We start from the raw sequence: 16,258 nt of genomic DNA, 5'->3' as shown, positions 1-16,258 counted from the left end.
ACATAACAGTGGCGACGAGCAAGTGGATTTGGACCAACGCTACGCAACGATATTGACAAGCTACAAGCTATGGCTACGCAGGGGCTCCCAAATCGGCTACCCGAATTCAACGGCTCATCATGGTCATCGTGCTCTAGCTTGCAATTTTACTTCGGGGCTTACAACATCACTGATGCAGCAATGAAGAGGGCCAACCTGCTAACGCTGTGTGGGGAGCAGACATACGACACAGTCTGTGCCCTGATTCAGCCACGCACTCCAGCAGCCGTTGACTACGACGACATCGTAGCAGCGCTACAAGAGCACTCGGAGGTCTACTGTCGAGCCCGCTTCCAACGGCGAGACCAACTGGAAGGCGAAAAATTGGCCGAATATGTATCGGCTCTCAAAAAGCTCGCTGCTGACTGCAATTTTGGGACGTTGACCGCGACAGCTGCAGCTACTGCGCAGGAGGGAGGATCGACTGCCACACCTGCTAACACCACTATGTTCCCCTTGGACGTTATGTTGCGTGACCGTTTTGTGTGCGGACTGCGTGACGCAGGCCTACAACAACGCCTGTTCGCGGAGACGGGTCTCACCTTCTCCAAAGCCTACGACATCGCCCAACGAGCGGAGAGCGCCGGTCACCAGCAGAGGGATATTCGACGGAACGTCGAGCCGGTGCATCACACCAGTCGGCAGTCAGGTTATGCCACGTCTAAGGCGAAATCAAGCAGAAAGACACAGCGCTGTTGGCGATGCGACGACATGCACGATCCCCAGGTATGTCGATACAAGACAGCGACCTGCAATTTTTGCCATAAACTGGGACACATTGAAAGGGCATGCATCTCGAAGCGCAAACAGCTCGGACCGAAGACTTCAGTGCAACGGAACAACAATGTCGACGCACAGGAGGGCCAGACGCAAGATACAAGCCGAACAGCAATAACGTCATCGGCACTATATGACTTAAACGCCGTTGTGAACCTCGGAACGAGACCGAAGATTACAACTGAAATTATGATACACCAGCGCCCTATCAGGCTTGAGGTGGATTCCGGAGCAGCATGTACGCTCATCAGCGAGGACACTTTTCGCACTACTTGGCATGAGAACGCGCCAGCTCTCCAGCAAGACGACACGCAGCTGAGAACGCGGTCCGGACATTCACTTCCACTGCTGGGTTGTGCCAACGTAGACGTGTACTACAACGGGCAGACCCATCAGCTCCCCTTGCTAGTCGTCCACGGTTCTGGATCAAGCCTTTTAGGACGAAATTGGTTCACCCTCCTTGGAGTGGTCATTGGCGGAGTTCACCACACACTCAGTTATCCGTACAAAGATAAGTACAAAGATAAGTACAAAGCGGTTTTTTCCGAAGAAATACCAGGGAACAACGGACCTCCAGTCACACTAAAGCTGCGGGAGGATGCGACGCCGAAATTTTTGAGAGCTAGGTCGGTGCCTTTCGCCCTACGAACGTCAGTCGAGAATGAGCTTGACCGACTGCAGGAACAAGGGATCATCTAACCGACGCAACATTCGAAATGGGCTACACCACTCGTTGTCGTCCGAAAGAAGAACGGTACCCTACGCCTCTGCGGAGACTACCGGAGCACTGTCAACCTGGCGACAAAAGCATCTTCCTACCCACTGCCGACACCGGAAGAGGTTTTTAGCACGCTTCGTGGTGGAAAAATCTTCAGCACCTTGGACTTGACACAAGCCTACCAGCAGCTGAAGGTGAGCGAATCAACGTCTGAACTGCTCACGATAAACACTATTAAGGGTCTTTACAAAGTTAAAAGGCTACCATTCGGAATATCTGCAGCGCCAGCAATCTTCCAGAAATTTATGGAGTCTACACTTAGCGGGATCCCAGGTGTTTGCGTCTACTTGGACGATGTTATTGTCGGTGGCGCCTCCAATGAAGAGCATACAGAACGCTTGGAGCTCATTTTGGAAAGGCTAGCAAATGCTAATTTGCGCATCAGTAAAGAAAAATGTTTTTTTGCGGTGCCTGAAGTGAAGTTTCTTGGACATCAAATTGACGCGCAGGGTATCCATCCCACTGAAGACAAAGTGCGTGCAATCACCGAAGCACGAGCGCCTACTAACAAGCAAGAACTGCAGTCGTTTTTGGGGCTATTGACGTTCTACGACCGGTTCTTAGAACATTGAGCTACAGTGGCCAACGATCTATATCAGCTCCTGCAGAAAGAAGTCCCATGGACTTGGTCGCCAGGCCACCAGGAGTCATTTGTTGCCCTTGGCAACTACTTCGCAAGTCTACTGTTCTGCGACACTACGACTAAAGGATACCCCTACTGCTAGCCTGTGACGCATCACTATACGGAGTGGGAGCAGTCCTCTCCCAAGTTGACGACCAGGGACGGGAAGTCCCGATCGCTTTTGCTTCGCGCACCCTATCGCAGGCAGAGAGGAATTATTCCCAGCTACATAAAGAGGGACTTGCCATCGTCTACGCAGCAGATCACTTTCGGCAGTACATTACCGGCAGGAAAGTGACTTTCATAACAGATCACCGGCCCTTATTGGGTATTATGGGTTTCCAGAAGCCAATCCCACAGACATTGTCGCCGCGAATGACACGATGGTGCATCAAGATGTCGGCGTACGATTACGAACTCGTACATCGCACTGGGAAGAAACACCAGAACGCCGACGCACTAAGCCGCCTGCCGCTAGACACCACAATAGATGAACCACCCCCGCCGGGTGATATACTCATGTTCGAGGCGCTGCCGAACCCTCCGCTAACAGCTGACACGATAGCAGCATCAACCCAGGAGTGCACTGTCTTGAAAGAAATCTACGCAGCTTTACAAGAAGGCAACGTGTAGAAGCTAAAGGGTGAACACTTCAACGCTTACCGCAAGCGAGCTGCGGAGTTGAGCACTCATCGCGGTTGCGTCACCTTGGGATCAAGAGTTGTAATTCCAGCGGCACTTTGCGAACAGGCCATGTCGCTTGTCCACGCAGGTCATCGAGGCATTGTTGCCATGAAAAAGTGCGCCAGAAGTTAGTTATATGTGGTGGCCTGGTATCGACCATGATATAGAATTAACAGTTCACGATTGCCAGCCTTGCCAAGGCAACCACGGAAGCCCGCCAAGAGCCCCTATTCCTGAATGGGAAAGACCAGACACGCCTTGGCACACACTGCACATTGATTTTGCTGGACCTATCGAAGGGTGTTCGTTCCTGGTGGTTGTAGACGCATACACCAAGTGGCTGGAGGTAAAACAAATGGCTACAACGACATCGGCAGCAGTTATCGACACTCTGTGGTCGTTGTTTGCAAAGTTTGCCCTACCGCGCAAGGTGGTCTCGAACAACGGCACTCCGTTTGTGTCCACGGAGATTCTCAAGTTTTACAGCGACAACGGCGTCTCGTCTGTTACATCAGCTCCTTACCACCCGGCTTCGAACGGACAAGCCGAGCGCTACGTGGCTGAGCTAAAGCGCGCCCTTACTAGAGACCAGACTGGGACAATGCAACGCCGCATCGCGCGCTTTCTCTTCAGACAGCACAACACTGTTCAAAGCACTACTGATCAAACGCCAGCGAAATTGATGTTCGGACGAGACATGAGAACCCAGCTGACAGCAATTGTCCCGGAGCCCTCAGTGAAAGCACCGTCGGAGGAAGAAAAGCTCCCTCATAGCAGGAGAATTGAAAGTGGACAGCGCATATACGCCCGCCAGTTCCACAGAAAGCCCGGCTGGGTTGAAGCGACGGCACTCAAACGCATAGGTTTGCGGTCATGGCTCGTCGACATTGGTGGAAAGGCCACATGCCGCCGCCTTAATCAGCTACGCCGTTCAGGTAATTTGCCAAGGGAACCTCCCATTCAAGCAGCCACCTCGACGGAAGCTTCGTTCCACTTAGCCTGGCATCTCGCACCAGATGAATCGGCGCCGCCGCACGTCGGCCCTGAACACAAGAGAAACGACACCCAGCGAGCGGAGGCTTCTCTTCCTAGTGCGTCCAGAGCGTCCACGCGCCCACGGCGGCCCCCAGATCGCTTCCAAGCGACAAGCTAGGGAGGGAGGAGATGTTGCGTTCCAAGCACCCCTGTGTCACGAGCGAGCCTTCGAACCCGCGAAGGACCGGATGCTGAAACTGCTTCCAGATGTTGACTCCTCCCCTTCCCCCGCTCGGCGCAAACGAGCCACCGTTCGTTTCCCCCGGCAGTTCGGCCGCCGCCTCCATCCGAATAGGAATAAAGTTGTTTTTAACTGTTTGAGGCTGTCTGAGCTTTTTGGACTACCGCGACCAAGGCGTACGTCTATGGGCCGACGACAACATCGGACATAACAGAATGGTACGGTCTCGAATTCGCCTAGACTTGAAGAAGGAACAACAGAAACTGATACGCAAGAAGCCAATCAATGAGCTCGCACTGAAAAAGTACAGGAATTCAGTCTCGCTTTAGAATAGGTACTAGGCTCATAGTGAGGAAACCAACCATAGCGTAGATACAATGAATGATAATCTGACGAGTATCATTATGGAGTGTGCAGTGGAAGTTGGAGGCAGGGTAGTTAGACAAGACACTGGCAAGCTTTCCCAGGAAACGAAGAATCTGGTTAAGAAGCATCAAATCATGAAAGTCTCAAGTACAGCAGGTAAAATAGAACTGGCAGATCTTTCAAAGTTGATTAATAGGTGTAAGGTATGCAATGTGAGAAGGTATAACATGGAGAGAATTGAACACGCTCTGAAAAACGGAAGGACTGTCAAAGCAGTCAAGAGGAAACTTGGGATAGGCAAAAATTGGATGTATGCACTAAGGAACAACGAAGGCAAAATATCTACCATAATGGATAGGATAGTTAAAATAGCGGAGAAGTTTTACAGAGATCTGTACAGTAGCCGGGATAACTATGACTTTAATACTATAGGAACTAGCAGTAACCCATATGACACCCCATCAGTAATGATAGAAGTCAGGAAAGCTTTGGAGAGCATGCAAAGAGGCAAAGCTGCTGGTGAGGATAACGTAACATCAGATCTGCTGAAAGATGGAGGTCAGATTGTGTTAGAAAAGTTAGCTACCCTGTTTACGAGATGTCTCTTGACGGGAAGAGTACCAGAGTCTTGGAAGAACGCTAACATCATCTTAATACATAAGAAAGGAGATGACAAGTACTTATAGAATTACAGGCCGATCAGCTTGCTCTCTGTAGTATACAAGCTGTTTACAAAGGTAATTGCTAACAGAGTAAGGAAAACATTAGAATTCAATCAACCAAAGGAACAAGCAGGATTTCGAACAGGCTACTCAACAATCGACCATATTCATACTATCAATCAGGCAATAGAGAAATGCTCAGAATATAACTCCATGAGCGAGCAACGGGCAGAAGAGAAGGATTCTCGTCGGATCATGAGTGCCGAGCGAAAGCGTTCAGCATCTTCCAGGTTCCTGCTACAAGCAAAGCGGCGGCAATGACAAAAGTGTGACAGACTACTGCCCTGGTGGTTTCTGAGGCATTTATATGCAAAGAGATGCATTTTTGTGTTGTAGAATTCATTGAAAATACAGAGCTTTGTTTTTTGCCATTTTCTATGTTTCAGTTTTTTGGCCTCCTTTCATTCTTCTGACAAGCGCTTCTCAGCTTTGGTATACTGCAATTTGATAATTTTTGTCTTGATGAGAAGCTGGATGCTTAGTGAGTGCAAGAAAGTGCCATATATAGGACACCATAAATTTTTAGAAAAAATGAAATACAAAAATTATCGTTCCTTGATAATGGAAGGATGAACTTCTAAACCTCATAACTTTTGTTGTAGGAAAGCTAGAGCACGAAACTTGCTTTTTGCACTCTTTGCTGATTGTAGAATGCAATGACATTTAATTAAGCAAGATCTGTGCAGCCAATTAACTGAAAAGGTGATCAAAATAAATTTCAGTTAATGACTAATTAAAAACACAATGGTAAGAGGTAAATAAAAACTGAGTTTATATTTGACATCTGCACATGTAAATACAGCATCTCGTACGTTTTCATTACCCTAGCCCAAATAGTAAGATGCCTGATGGCTAAGTGTTTCTTCCCCCTTAATAAACAACTTGCCAATATGCTTTTGCAACGTAGAGGCATAGAAATAACATACTAACTTGGCTTGATCGCTTTGTTTTCAATTCTGGCTGATACCAATATTTTTCGTGACCCATAAGATTCATATCAAGATTTAACCATATGTCAAAACAAGTGTATTATATGTTCACTAAAAAGGCTGCTTGAACGAATGTTACAGAAAGTTTTTAAAAAACTTTCAGATGAGCACAGAAGATTCTGCCCGTGGAGACAGCATCTCCTTGAAAGTACTGCAGCTCCAGCAAGGACACTGCACGTGGTCATGCCTTCTTTTTCTTCTTCTTTTCAACATTGTTTTCAGTCTACTGCTTTCAATTGTTTTTCTGCTTGCTTTAGTTTGTTCGTCTTGATTTACAAAAGACTGTATATAAGGGCATGCATGCTTTCTGTACAAAGTTTTTAGATTTTTTTTTTCCAAGAGAGCGAGCCACTCCATTGTGTTGAGCTCCACCGGGCTCGAAAATGTGCCGTGTGTGAGGTCGGTTGGGGCTGTCTGATCTCTGGGAACGTCTAAACCCCGAATGCAGAGATGTTACTTGACTCGTACTTGACTCGTTCTTGACTCAAGACACTCTTGCCGCTCGCCATAAATCGTTCTCGAACTTGCGGATGACTTGAAGGCGACTTGGCTCGGTCGAAGTCGGGACAAGTTTCAAGTCAGCTGTGGGGCTAGCTTGAAAGTGACTTTACGCGTTATTCCAACATGGCCACCTCGCGAATGGACGTCGCGTGAAAGGTGGCCGCTTTTGAGTTTGCTTGCCTCGCCATAAGCGTAGCATTTTTTGAGGCGCACTGCCTGCCGAAGATTCTTGGAACCGCTTTAGGTGACCGAGGAAATCCGATGGAGTTGTACGACGAGCAACAATCCCACGCTAGGTACAGATTCATGAAGAACGTTATGGGGCAGGTGCTCGTTATGTTGCCGCTCCGTGAAAGTGTGGACAACCGAAGACAGCCCGTGCATCCAGTGTTACAGCTACTGATGGCTCTCAGGTTTTACAGCGCTGGCACATTCCAACCAGTCACGGGAAATTTCGTCCGCACTCCGTAGTTGACAGTGTGCCGTGCAGTCGGAAAAGTTACGCTACTCATCGCAAAGCACCTGTAACGCGATGCTGGTGCGCTTTCCGCAGCCGGCGGACTGTTATGAAGTGGCTGAGTTCCCTTGCGTTACAGGTTGTGTCGACTACACACACATGCGTATTAATAGCCCCGGTGTCGACAACGCCGAAGTGTTCCGTAACCGCAAAGGCTATTTCTGTTTTTCTATAACGCGACGACATTTTCCGTCTCTTTCGGTAAAAAAAAAATTGACTCTGTGCTGTGTCCATGTGCCTCGTTTATCCTTTCGTCCCGTCTAGGGCGCTGTTTCTCGCTCAGAAAGGCATAGCTTGTAGCACAATGCTACGTAAAATTACACACACATAAAAAAAGAGGTGCCCCTATCACGGGTTTTTTTATCCGCGTCACCATGATGCAGTGATACATTGCTGCACTAGAGCGCCTAGAATATTTCTCCTAGTGTCGTGAACGGGCCGGCCGAGGGGAAATGGTATGCGATACAGCCGCCAGGTGGCAGTACCGCTCTCTGGCGCGCTGCTTTTTCGGCAAGCTGGGGAGGCAGCAAGCCGGAGCAGACGCTTTGCGTTGAAATTGCAGTGGTGGTTTCATGGCTTAGCACGCGATTGCCTTGTTATCCTGCGTTTTTCATGCAGACTGTAAATAAAGCATGTGAATTTGAACGAAATGTATGCGAGCTCTCTGCCTTGTTGAGATTTTGTGTACTCCTGCCGTGCCGCCTCTTCATAGATTGGCCGCTCGCACGTTACCAATGCTACTTTTTAAATTGCGGTAATTAAGGGGTGGCCAACCGGGGGCTCCCAGCGGTACGACTGTTCAACACAAAAAATCACATATTTCTCTCCTCATCCGCGACCACCATTCCCTCCCGTAGGCTGCTGTCGCAACTTTGTTGTCATGTGCAGAATCGCAGGCACTGTACAAACCCTCTTCTCGCAACTTTTTATATATACAATGTATTATGGACACTTACTTTCCCTGCACTCGGTGGCAGGCCTGGACGCACCCACGTACAAGGGTCATTATCTCTTCGATTGGCCTTTCACGCCTCGAAGTAATCAGAAAAATAAATAATGCCAAAGCAATGACAGTGCACCAGACGAAACCTCTGGCGAACAGGACCCCCTGCGAATGAGTTACCAGCAGTAAGGAAAAACAAACCAATACAAAATGTCAATTTACAATATCAACATTTATTGCAGAAGTCAGTGTCAAGAATTTATTTACATTTTTCACTTTGGCAGCTCCGAACTCCTAACAGATTCACAATGCCAGATTTCTTAATTACAAAAGCCACTGTACCAGGAACTTATTTACATTTTTTACATGAACAGCACTGAACACCTTACTGACACCGCCGCATTTTCAAGAGCTTTTGCTTCTCTCGCTTAGAGGACAGGCTCTTATTTGTTGCTTTCGTGAAGAAGTGCAGTCTGGTGAGTGCGTAAAACTTAATAATCGCTGTAGTGAGCTTACGACCGTGCTCAATGCAGCCAACTTTTTCAAGTTCATGACCCTGAAGAAAAAGCAAGAAGCTAACCAAGCTTTCGGCATGAAGCTTGTTCCGGCTGATAAACACAGTGAAAGCATTTTCAAGCTTTGTGATGAGCTTTTCAAGAGCGTCTGATGGGTAGAGCAGGCCCCCATGGTTGAACTGATTCGTCAGCGTGGCATTGCAGTTCGATTCTGCTTGCAGAGGCATAATGCAGAGACAAGATGCACAGTCAGGGCATGGAAATTTTTTCAGAGATTTGCGCACAACATAGCCAGCTATATAGAAAATTAGCCGGCTATCGCTCTTTTCTTCTACCATGCCATCATGGTCAAGCAGGGAGGCATGCCTTTCCAGCACTTCTTCAGCGTGCGGCAGGTTTCCTTCATCCAGAAGGCTATCAACAAGGGCTGTTACACGAGCTCCCTTTTGTTCGGGCACATCAGAAGGCTCTAAAAGAGCAGTAACCAGTTCAGGAGGAGAGTTACCTCCTTTAGGGGGTCTGGCGAGGCTGTAAAATGCCATGTTATTGATGACGACCAAAAATTGCTCAGGGGAGGGGTGATCGTTGCTCCCAAAGGCCTGCCGGACGACACCAAACACATTTTCCATCTTGTCCTGGCTTAGGTTTGCAGTTAGCAAATATGTGTACTTCAGTGTGCTAGTAACGTAGCTGAGGAGTGACAGTGTGCTCTGAATAGTCACCCGGAGCCCTAGAGCAGTACTCTCGCTTAAAAACCCCCCACCGTGCTTGGCAGCATGCTCTTCCCACTCTCGCAGAAATGGGAGAAAGTCTTCCAGAAACTTTGCACTTGCTGAACCACATCTAAGGCCTTTCGAAAGGATTCATGCCGTCATTATAAAAATCAGTCTTTCCATCGTTTGAATAAACTTCTCCGTAGACTGTGTTATCTTGAGCGTCTTAACTAGGTGGTCCTTGAAAAGAAAAATCCCTTTCAAAACTTCCTCACTAAAAAGGCGCTTACGCTTAGCAGGCGGAGCTGTGCAGTCAGCAATATTCCTCTCTTTTCTTTTTCGAGGCACTGGTTTAGTCAGGTAAGCGGGGCCATCCGGGAAAATGGTAGGAACGGCCGGCGTCCGGCGTTAGCGATGGTCGTTCACGGTCGAATTCGACGTCCTCGCCGTTGATGACATGCTTGAAAGTTCTTTGGATGTAGCGATCATCAAAATGACGAGAACACACTACACAAGTTTCGTCTAGAACTTTGTCACCTCTTTTGATGTTTCGTGCCCATTCTTGAAGACGAACAGGGTCTGCCGGAGCCCTGAACAGAGACACCTTCTCCTTGAAAGACTTGTACCGGCCTTTGCACAAAGGCACAAAGCACGTTCTTCCTTTTTTTTCAGGCATAGTCACACACAATCGCTGCACGAGAATTCACGGCACATATTCGAAACGTAGCGAGAACACTCTTCACCACACAGACAAGTCGCCACCCGACACAACTTTGAAAGGCCCGGCCGGCACGCAAACTGACGCGCCAGTTGCAAGTAGCGCCCCCTAATGCTGAATCCAAATCAATTTCCCAGTCGCCGATGGGGAAGGCGCCTGTTCATGACACTAGGAGAATATTCTAGGCACTCTAGCTGCACCCCGCGAGACAGAATTCTGCTGAGGGCAATGTCCTGACCCCCGCTTTTTCTCTCGTTTACCAAGCTCAACAAAAGGATACGAATCACATTTGTTCCCAGAACTTGTTTTTTTTTTTTCATGATAACTGCGACCTAGCCCATTACAGGCATGCACACAGGCGAACAGAAAGGCAAATACCGTGGAAATCGCATCACCTCGTGAGCCAGGTCAGCACAAATACATGCCATGGTGTTTGACTGAGAAAAAAAAAAAAAGACGAAAGAACCCAACGTGATGCTTGTTTCGCCTCCAAACAAGCAACCGTGGAGAAACGCACCGCATTTGGGTGGCCACTGAAACCAGCGGGCAACGAACGCTTTACAGAAGCAACACTGCGCATCGCTGTGGTGGCAGGCACCACGTGCCGCTCGTTAGCCGTAAAATGGCAAGAATATGCTTGTGGCCCTTCGTTTTTATAGTTATTTTAAAGCCTATGGTCTTTTTTTGGTGTAATGCATGCCTTACGCGAACAACTTCATTATTACCCTGAGCAGGCGAGCAGCGTGTTTCTGCTTTGAAGCTCGTTCTTGACTTGACCAAGCAAGACAGCCTGAGCATCTATGAAATGCGAAGGCTGACTTGGGCGTTTTGAGGTCCGCTGCTTGCTTCGCGCCGACTTGCTCAAGTTAAGTTGAAGTCGCGAGCCAAGTAACATCTCTGCATTCGGGGGTAAGAAGAAGTGTGCCAAGTTTGTGCTTTCCTGTGCCAAGTGCCATCTTGGCTTCTTGGTTTCTCTACGGTGTCACTTACGAAGCTGTCTTGCCGGTGACTGTGATATAAACTGGTCTCTCAACTTTTTTTTATTGCACCATGCGATCCTTTGCCATGTGCTGTGCACGTGGCAAAGTAGTAATATGTTCAAAATGGTTGCGCTTCACCTGGCCTGGCCTTGTTGCAGACGTGCATGCAGATTTTGGTCCTTATTGCTCAAGAACAAAATTAAACATTTTTGTAAAATTTTCTTCTGCTCGACTTTTCTTGACCACTTTTTTGTATGTTTGTCTCAAAAATAAGGCAAGAATAAAGCTAAGTTTATGAAGGCTTATGGAAGGTAAACAATGCTTTCGATCTTCGTGAAGAATAATAGAATGCTTTGTTGGGCGTGCTGGTTTGTTGCGGAAAAGATTGGAGCACAAGAACCGATGAGACGCAAGAGAGAAAACTGCTGCGCTCGTGTAGTCTCATCTCGTCTTCTGTCTCGTCCATTTCTGCGCTTCTCGTAAAGCATGTGCCTTTTTTTGCCTCACAGATATTTAGCTCAAGGTGTGCGAAATGCAACTGTGCTGCGAGTAACGTAATTTCTATATTTGCATTAGGGGCTCCCCGCAATGACATAGATGTTATAGATGAACTTTGCCTTGCTTTGAAATAGTGCCTGGTGGACTTTCTCCTCTACATTTGTTGCTAGTTTTCAGTGTTCATAATAAAGATGGCGACATGTTGCCTTTACATGGCTGCTCCCAATGTGTACTGCAACTTATTCGTGTTCGCAAAGCTACGTCTGGCTGCTGTCCAGCTAAGCTTTGAGAAAAGCTTCTCTGAAGTGAGCGTTGCACATCTCAACATGCGAATGCAAGTAGCTACTCAATACGGAAGTCCCATATCTAACTAGTGATAGTTTTAAAACGTCCCTTAATGTGTTGGAGTCCGAATGGTAATGGGTGCAAGCTCTGCTCCAAGATTTGCAATCCTGTCAAGGGTGAAGCATCATAGGGTCCGGGCTTGTCCATTGTGTGTTGTCTGTTCTCATGGTGAAGAGTGATGCTGATAACAATGCAAGGTACCTGCTATGCATCATGGTGTCTGTGATGCTGATGAGCTTGTCTGTTGTGAGTCTGTACCCACTATATGCCAAAACGAACAAGCACGTTCCAGACCACACATTCTTTCTGCCGTAGATGAAAACAAACGTGAACGCGCTTTTGCCCACGAAAGGCGACGCTGACGAAGATCGTAAGCTAGCGCGTTGGCGAGAAACGCGCTAGCTTGCGATCTTCGTCATTGTTCGAGAAGCAGCGGCGACCCCGGCCACACAACTAGCGCGTGGTCGCTCATTCACATGCGCGAGTGGGCAATGTCGCCGGTGATTTGTGGTAAGAACGGTCCCAAGTGCTATGCCCGCTTGTCATGACTCGCTTTGTGGAGATACGTGGATTTTTTTTGTAAAGCATTGTTGAAACATGCATTTCAGTCACAAATACATTATAGCATAAATCCCGTGTAACTAGGCTTTAGATGAAATATCCAAAAAAATTGTGGGAACTGGCAGGTCCGATCACTTATTGGGCAAGGGCTTACTCTAAAATAGTTTCGGAAGGGCTCCTGAAATTGTCCAAAAACTGTTAGGAACAGAACTCTATCAGTAATTGTGAAAAAATTCTACCTTAAATTTTGTTAAGGGGGAGGGGGGATGTGGAGGAAATTTTTGAAAACTAATGAAGGGCAGTCTTGCGGAAATTATAACTGGCATTTCACTTTATTGCAACATATGCTTGTACTGTTGCATGCAAATACTTAGTACAATAGCTGCAGTTTTCATGCACATAAGGACTACCTGGTCTATTTGCTCTTTCCCTTAGCCAAGCTCCCACTCCTTGCTGCTCTCATTGGGGCCTCGTAGCCTTAAGACTGAATGTTCTGTTCAAATTTGCATCGTACTTGTGTTCCGATTCGGGTCACATCCACTTTTTCTGCTGCAGACACCTCAATTTACAGTTTTTAATTAGAACTAGGTCAGTCTTTCCATTTGATTATTTGCAATATAGGTGCAAGGCAGACAATATCAGTTTTTAGTACCATGACTAAGCTGAAAACTTCACAACTGCTGTTTGCACGTCTCATAGCAGTTTATTCAAGATTTGAAGTTCCGAGAGTTGATATAGGAAATACTTCAACAACTCCTCAGCTCGAGAGTGCTTTTGCTGATATGGCAAACTCTCCAAGTTGTGTAAGTGAGACTAGAGATTCAGTACTTGAGTATGTATATATGAACACCAACTTTTGAAAGCAAACTTCTCTGTGCAAGTTGCTCATGAGAAAAACTCGGCGGCTCTTGACACTTGACTTGTGGTGCCCCTTCTGTTTAATATCTGTACGAGAATACTGAATAATATTTGTAAAACACTAATAGGTCATGGGATTTTTGGAAAGATCAGAAATAGGTAGTTGGTAATGATATTTTGGGCAGTGTTAATAATTTTAAAGCATTTGTTTGAAGTTCATAGAATGAAATTCATATTGAATAGCTTTAGTGTAACAAAGAATTGTTCTCGAAGTTGATACTGAACAATGTCCACATCTCTTATCAATAGAAGTATGGCATATTGCACATTGTCGGGCATTCTTTCTGAAAGCACAAATGTAGCACACTGCATCTATATGCTTTTTATTTTTTTGTTGGTGAATGTCGGACTCTGCGGAAAGTGCACAAAATTTTGTGAATGTTTCCTTCTCTGAGGTATATAAGCTGCACTCTTGTGGTTAATACCGTCATATGCTAGCTAAGACTAGATATTAATTTTTCCTCCAGTCATTATGCTTGATTGTAGGCAGATCACATTTTAAATATATGCTCAAACTTAGTTCCAAAGAAACCAAATATAACCAAATATCTGTTGTAACGAGATATATGAAAAATAGTGTTGCAATAGATATAGTGTTAAAAATAAACCTTTAGAGTGAATTTTTGAATACTATAACGAACTTATTTTTATGTAAGGTACAAGTTTGTTATAATGAGGTTTGAGTGTACAAGGTTTGTAAAAATACTCTGCCAATTATAACTTATATAAAACATGAATTGAATAGTATGACATCTTTTTACACAGCTTTGAATGTTCGTGCACCATAACTCTTAAAGACAGCAGTGCATGAATACGCGAGTAGATGTGCCAGTAGGTTATAATAAACCATTAGGGAAATGCCAATTGTAGGTAAAGGCATGTTTCGGTCAACGAAAAGATGTGGCACTGGAATTTGAAGCATAAGCATCCGTGCATTTTACTTTAAAGAATACAGTGTCAAGTATGCAAATGTAGGCACACCTCGATCAAAAAAAATGTACCAGTAGAACCTCATGCATACATGTGTCACAGGTCCCGTTAATTAGGGAGGTGATCGCCGGGCTAATTCCAAGGGCCGAAGTATCGGCCCCCCGAACCGCACCACGAAAGCGTTGACAATTCAGAAGTGGCCCTTTTTGGCGCGCCAGCGGACGCTGGCTGTGGCCCAAAGAACAAGTCAGAGCCGAGAGTTGATAAACAAACAAAATTATATTCTCAATAATGGCAGATCGAAAACAATACACAAGAATGCACACTCCACAATAGTTGCATACAATATGTCACCAATCAAACTACAATATGTCACCAATCAAACAACGTACTACACAGTACAATCAGCCACACTCGAAACAACGGACACAGACAACAATACGCACTACAATGCAGTCGCATGCATTGAACAACCAAGACACTTAAAGACTAAAGAGATAGAAAACCTATTCAGTCCAAAGTTCTTGGAACAAAAGTCTGAATGATACTCTTCCGAGAATCACTCACGGAAGTTTCTCTTCCAGGAAACCTCGCGTCTTCAATTGGCCACTCTCCAAGCTTCAACTTCTTCAACACACACTCTTGCCTGTAGCTCGAGTCGAGTCTCACCCCTCAGGTGGAAATCATCTTCTTCTCCTGCTTTGTCTCTACGGACAAAACCTTTGCCGACTACACGGCGGAATCCCTTCGCGCTCTGGCGCTAACTTCCGTCTTCTCCTGATCTCTCATCTCGGCTGCTCGATTAAATACCTTCCGCGCGCGATTCCAGAAAATTCTCATTTCGTCGGCGCGATACGCAGCGAAGGCTGGGGAGAGGGCGAGATGGTTCGAAGGCCGTCCACGACGGATGACGCAACCCGGCATCACCACGCCCCTTTCCATCTAGAAAATTCCAGTGTTTGCTCGGCCGCCGATGCGAGGAGGTTCGTCGGCGAACCCACGCTTCCGAGGGGAGAGAGGCGCGGCCCGGGGAGTCTTTGAATGCTTGTTTTCTTTTTTTTTTATCGTTGACCTCTCGGCGCTTCGCCGCGAGAATTTGGCAGCGCGCCCGTTTTTGAGCGCTCGTTTTGTGACATGTGTGCCTCTGCTTTTGGAGAATATATTGCTAGCTAATTGAAAAAGATTTTGGCAGTTAGGAGGCCCCCTGTTCACATGTGGCACCCGAAAGTCTTGGCTACAGAAATTAAAAGCACAAAGTTGACGCTCTTTGCTGGGACCTTTTTACCAGGTGCTGCTGACAAGGTATTGCAGCTTTATTTTTGGGCAACCTATTTCACAAGCACAATTTCAGTCTGTAAGTTGTACCAGGAGTTGATAAATTTGCGAACCAACGTTTGAAACCATGTGAACATTCATTTGCTGCATATGTGTTCTCTCAGACATCTTGATTTTGAGGCTACATCCAATCTATCACCATCATGAGCATAAAGGAATCGGCGAGCTATACCGCACGCAAAGCTTGCAGCTGTTGGGGGGGGGGGGGGGGTAACGTTAGCGTTAAGGTCTGACCCCACGTATCAGTTGCAGCGTGTCGGTGCGTCTTTTTGACGCGGCCCGAGCCCTCTCCCAAATGGAGAAAGAAAGCGCGCAGCTTTGCGTAGCCAAGCGCCCTTTCTCTTCACCGAGAAAGGGCACGGCGCGGCGTCAAAAAGCCCCACGCTAACGCGCTGCAACGGGTGTGTGTGGTCAGGCCTTTAGTCATGACTCAATGGGTGCGCGTACGACGCATGCGCAACGCAAACGCACAGCTTTGCTCAATTGCGAATTCTATGCGATAAGCTCTATTGCGAACGCTTTGAAACTCTGACTTGAACTGAACCTTGCTAGCTCTGATGTGAAGGTCGCTTGTTAGGCTACTTGGGCGGA

The 16,258-nt window shown here is 46.8% G+C and overlaps 1 protein-coding gene across 1 annotated transcript in view; it reads left to right on the top strand.

Annotated features, from left to right (window-relative positions):
• LOC142814238 (uncharacterized) overlaps positions 1-11,798 on the top strand; it is a 64,018-nt gene extending 52,220 nt beyond the window's left edge. The window contains exon 16 of the mRNA XM_075892605.1: positions 6,297-11,798. Within this exon, the coding sequence (XP_075748720.1) occupies positions 6,297-6,300 (4 nt within the window). The 3' untranslated portion in view covers positions 6,301-11,798. The remainder of the gene's footprint in view (positions 1-6,296) is intronic.
• Positions 11,799-16,258: the final 4,460 nt, after the last annotated feature.

This window comes from Rhipicephalus microplus, chromosome 4 (genome assembly GCF_043290135.1).
Source record: "Rhipicephalus microplus isolate Deutch F79 chromosome 4, USDA_Rmic, whole genome shotgun sequence".
Classification (NCBI taxonomy): Eukaryota; Metazoa; Arthropoda; class Arachnida; order Ixodida; family Ixodidae; genus Rhipicephalus; species Rhipicephalus microplus.
The sequence above is the reverse complement of the archived record's forward strand: the minus strand, read 5'-3'. Positions and strand labels throughout refer to the sequence as shown.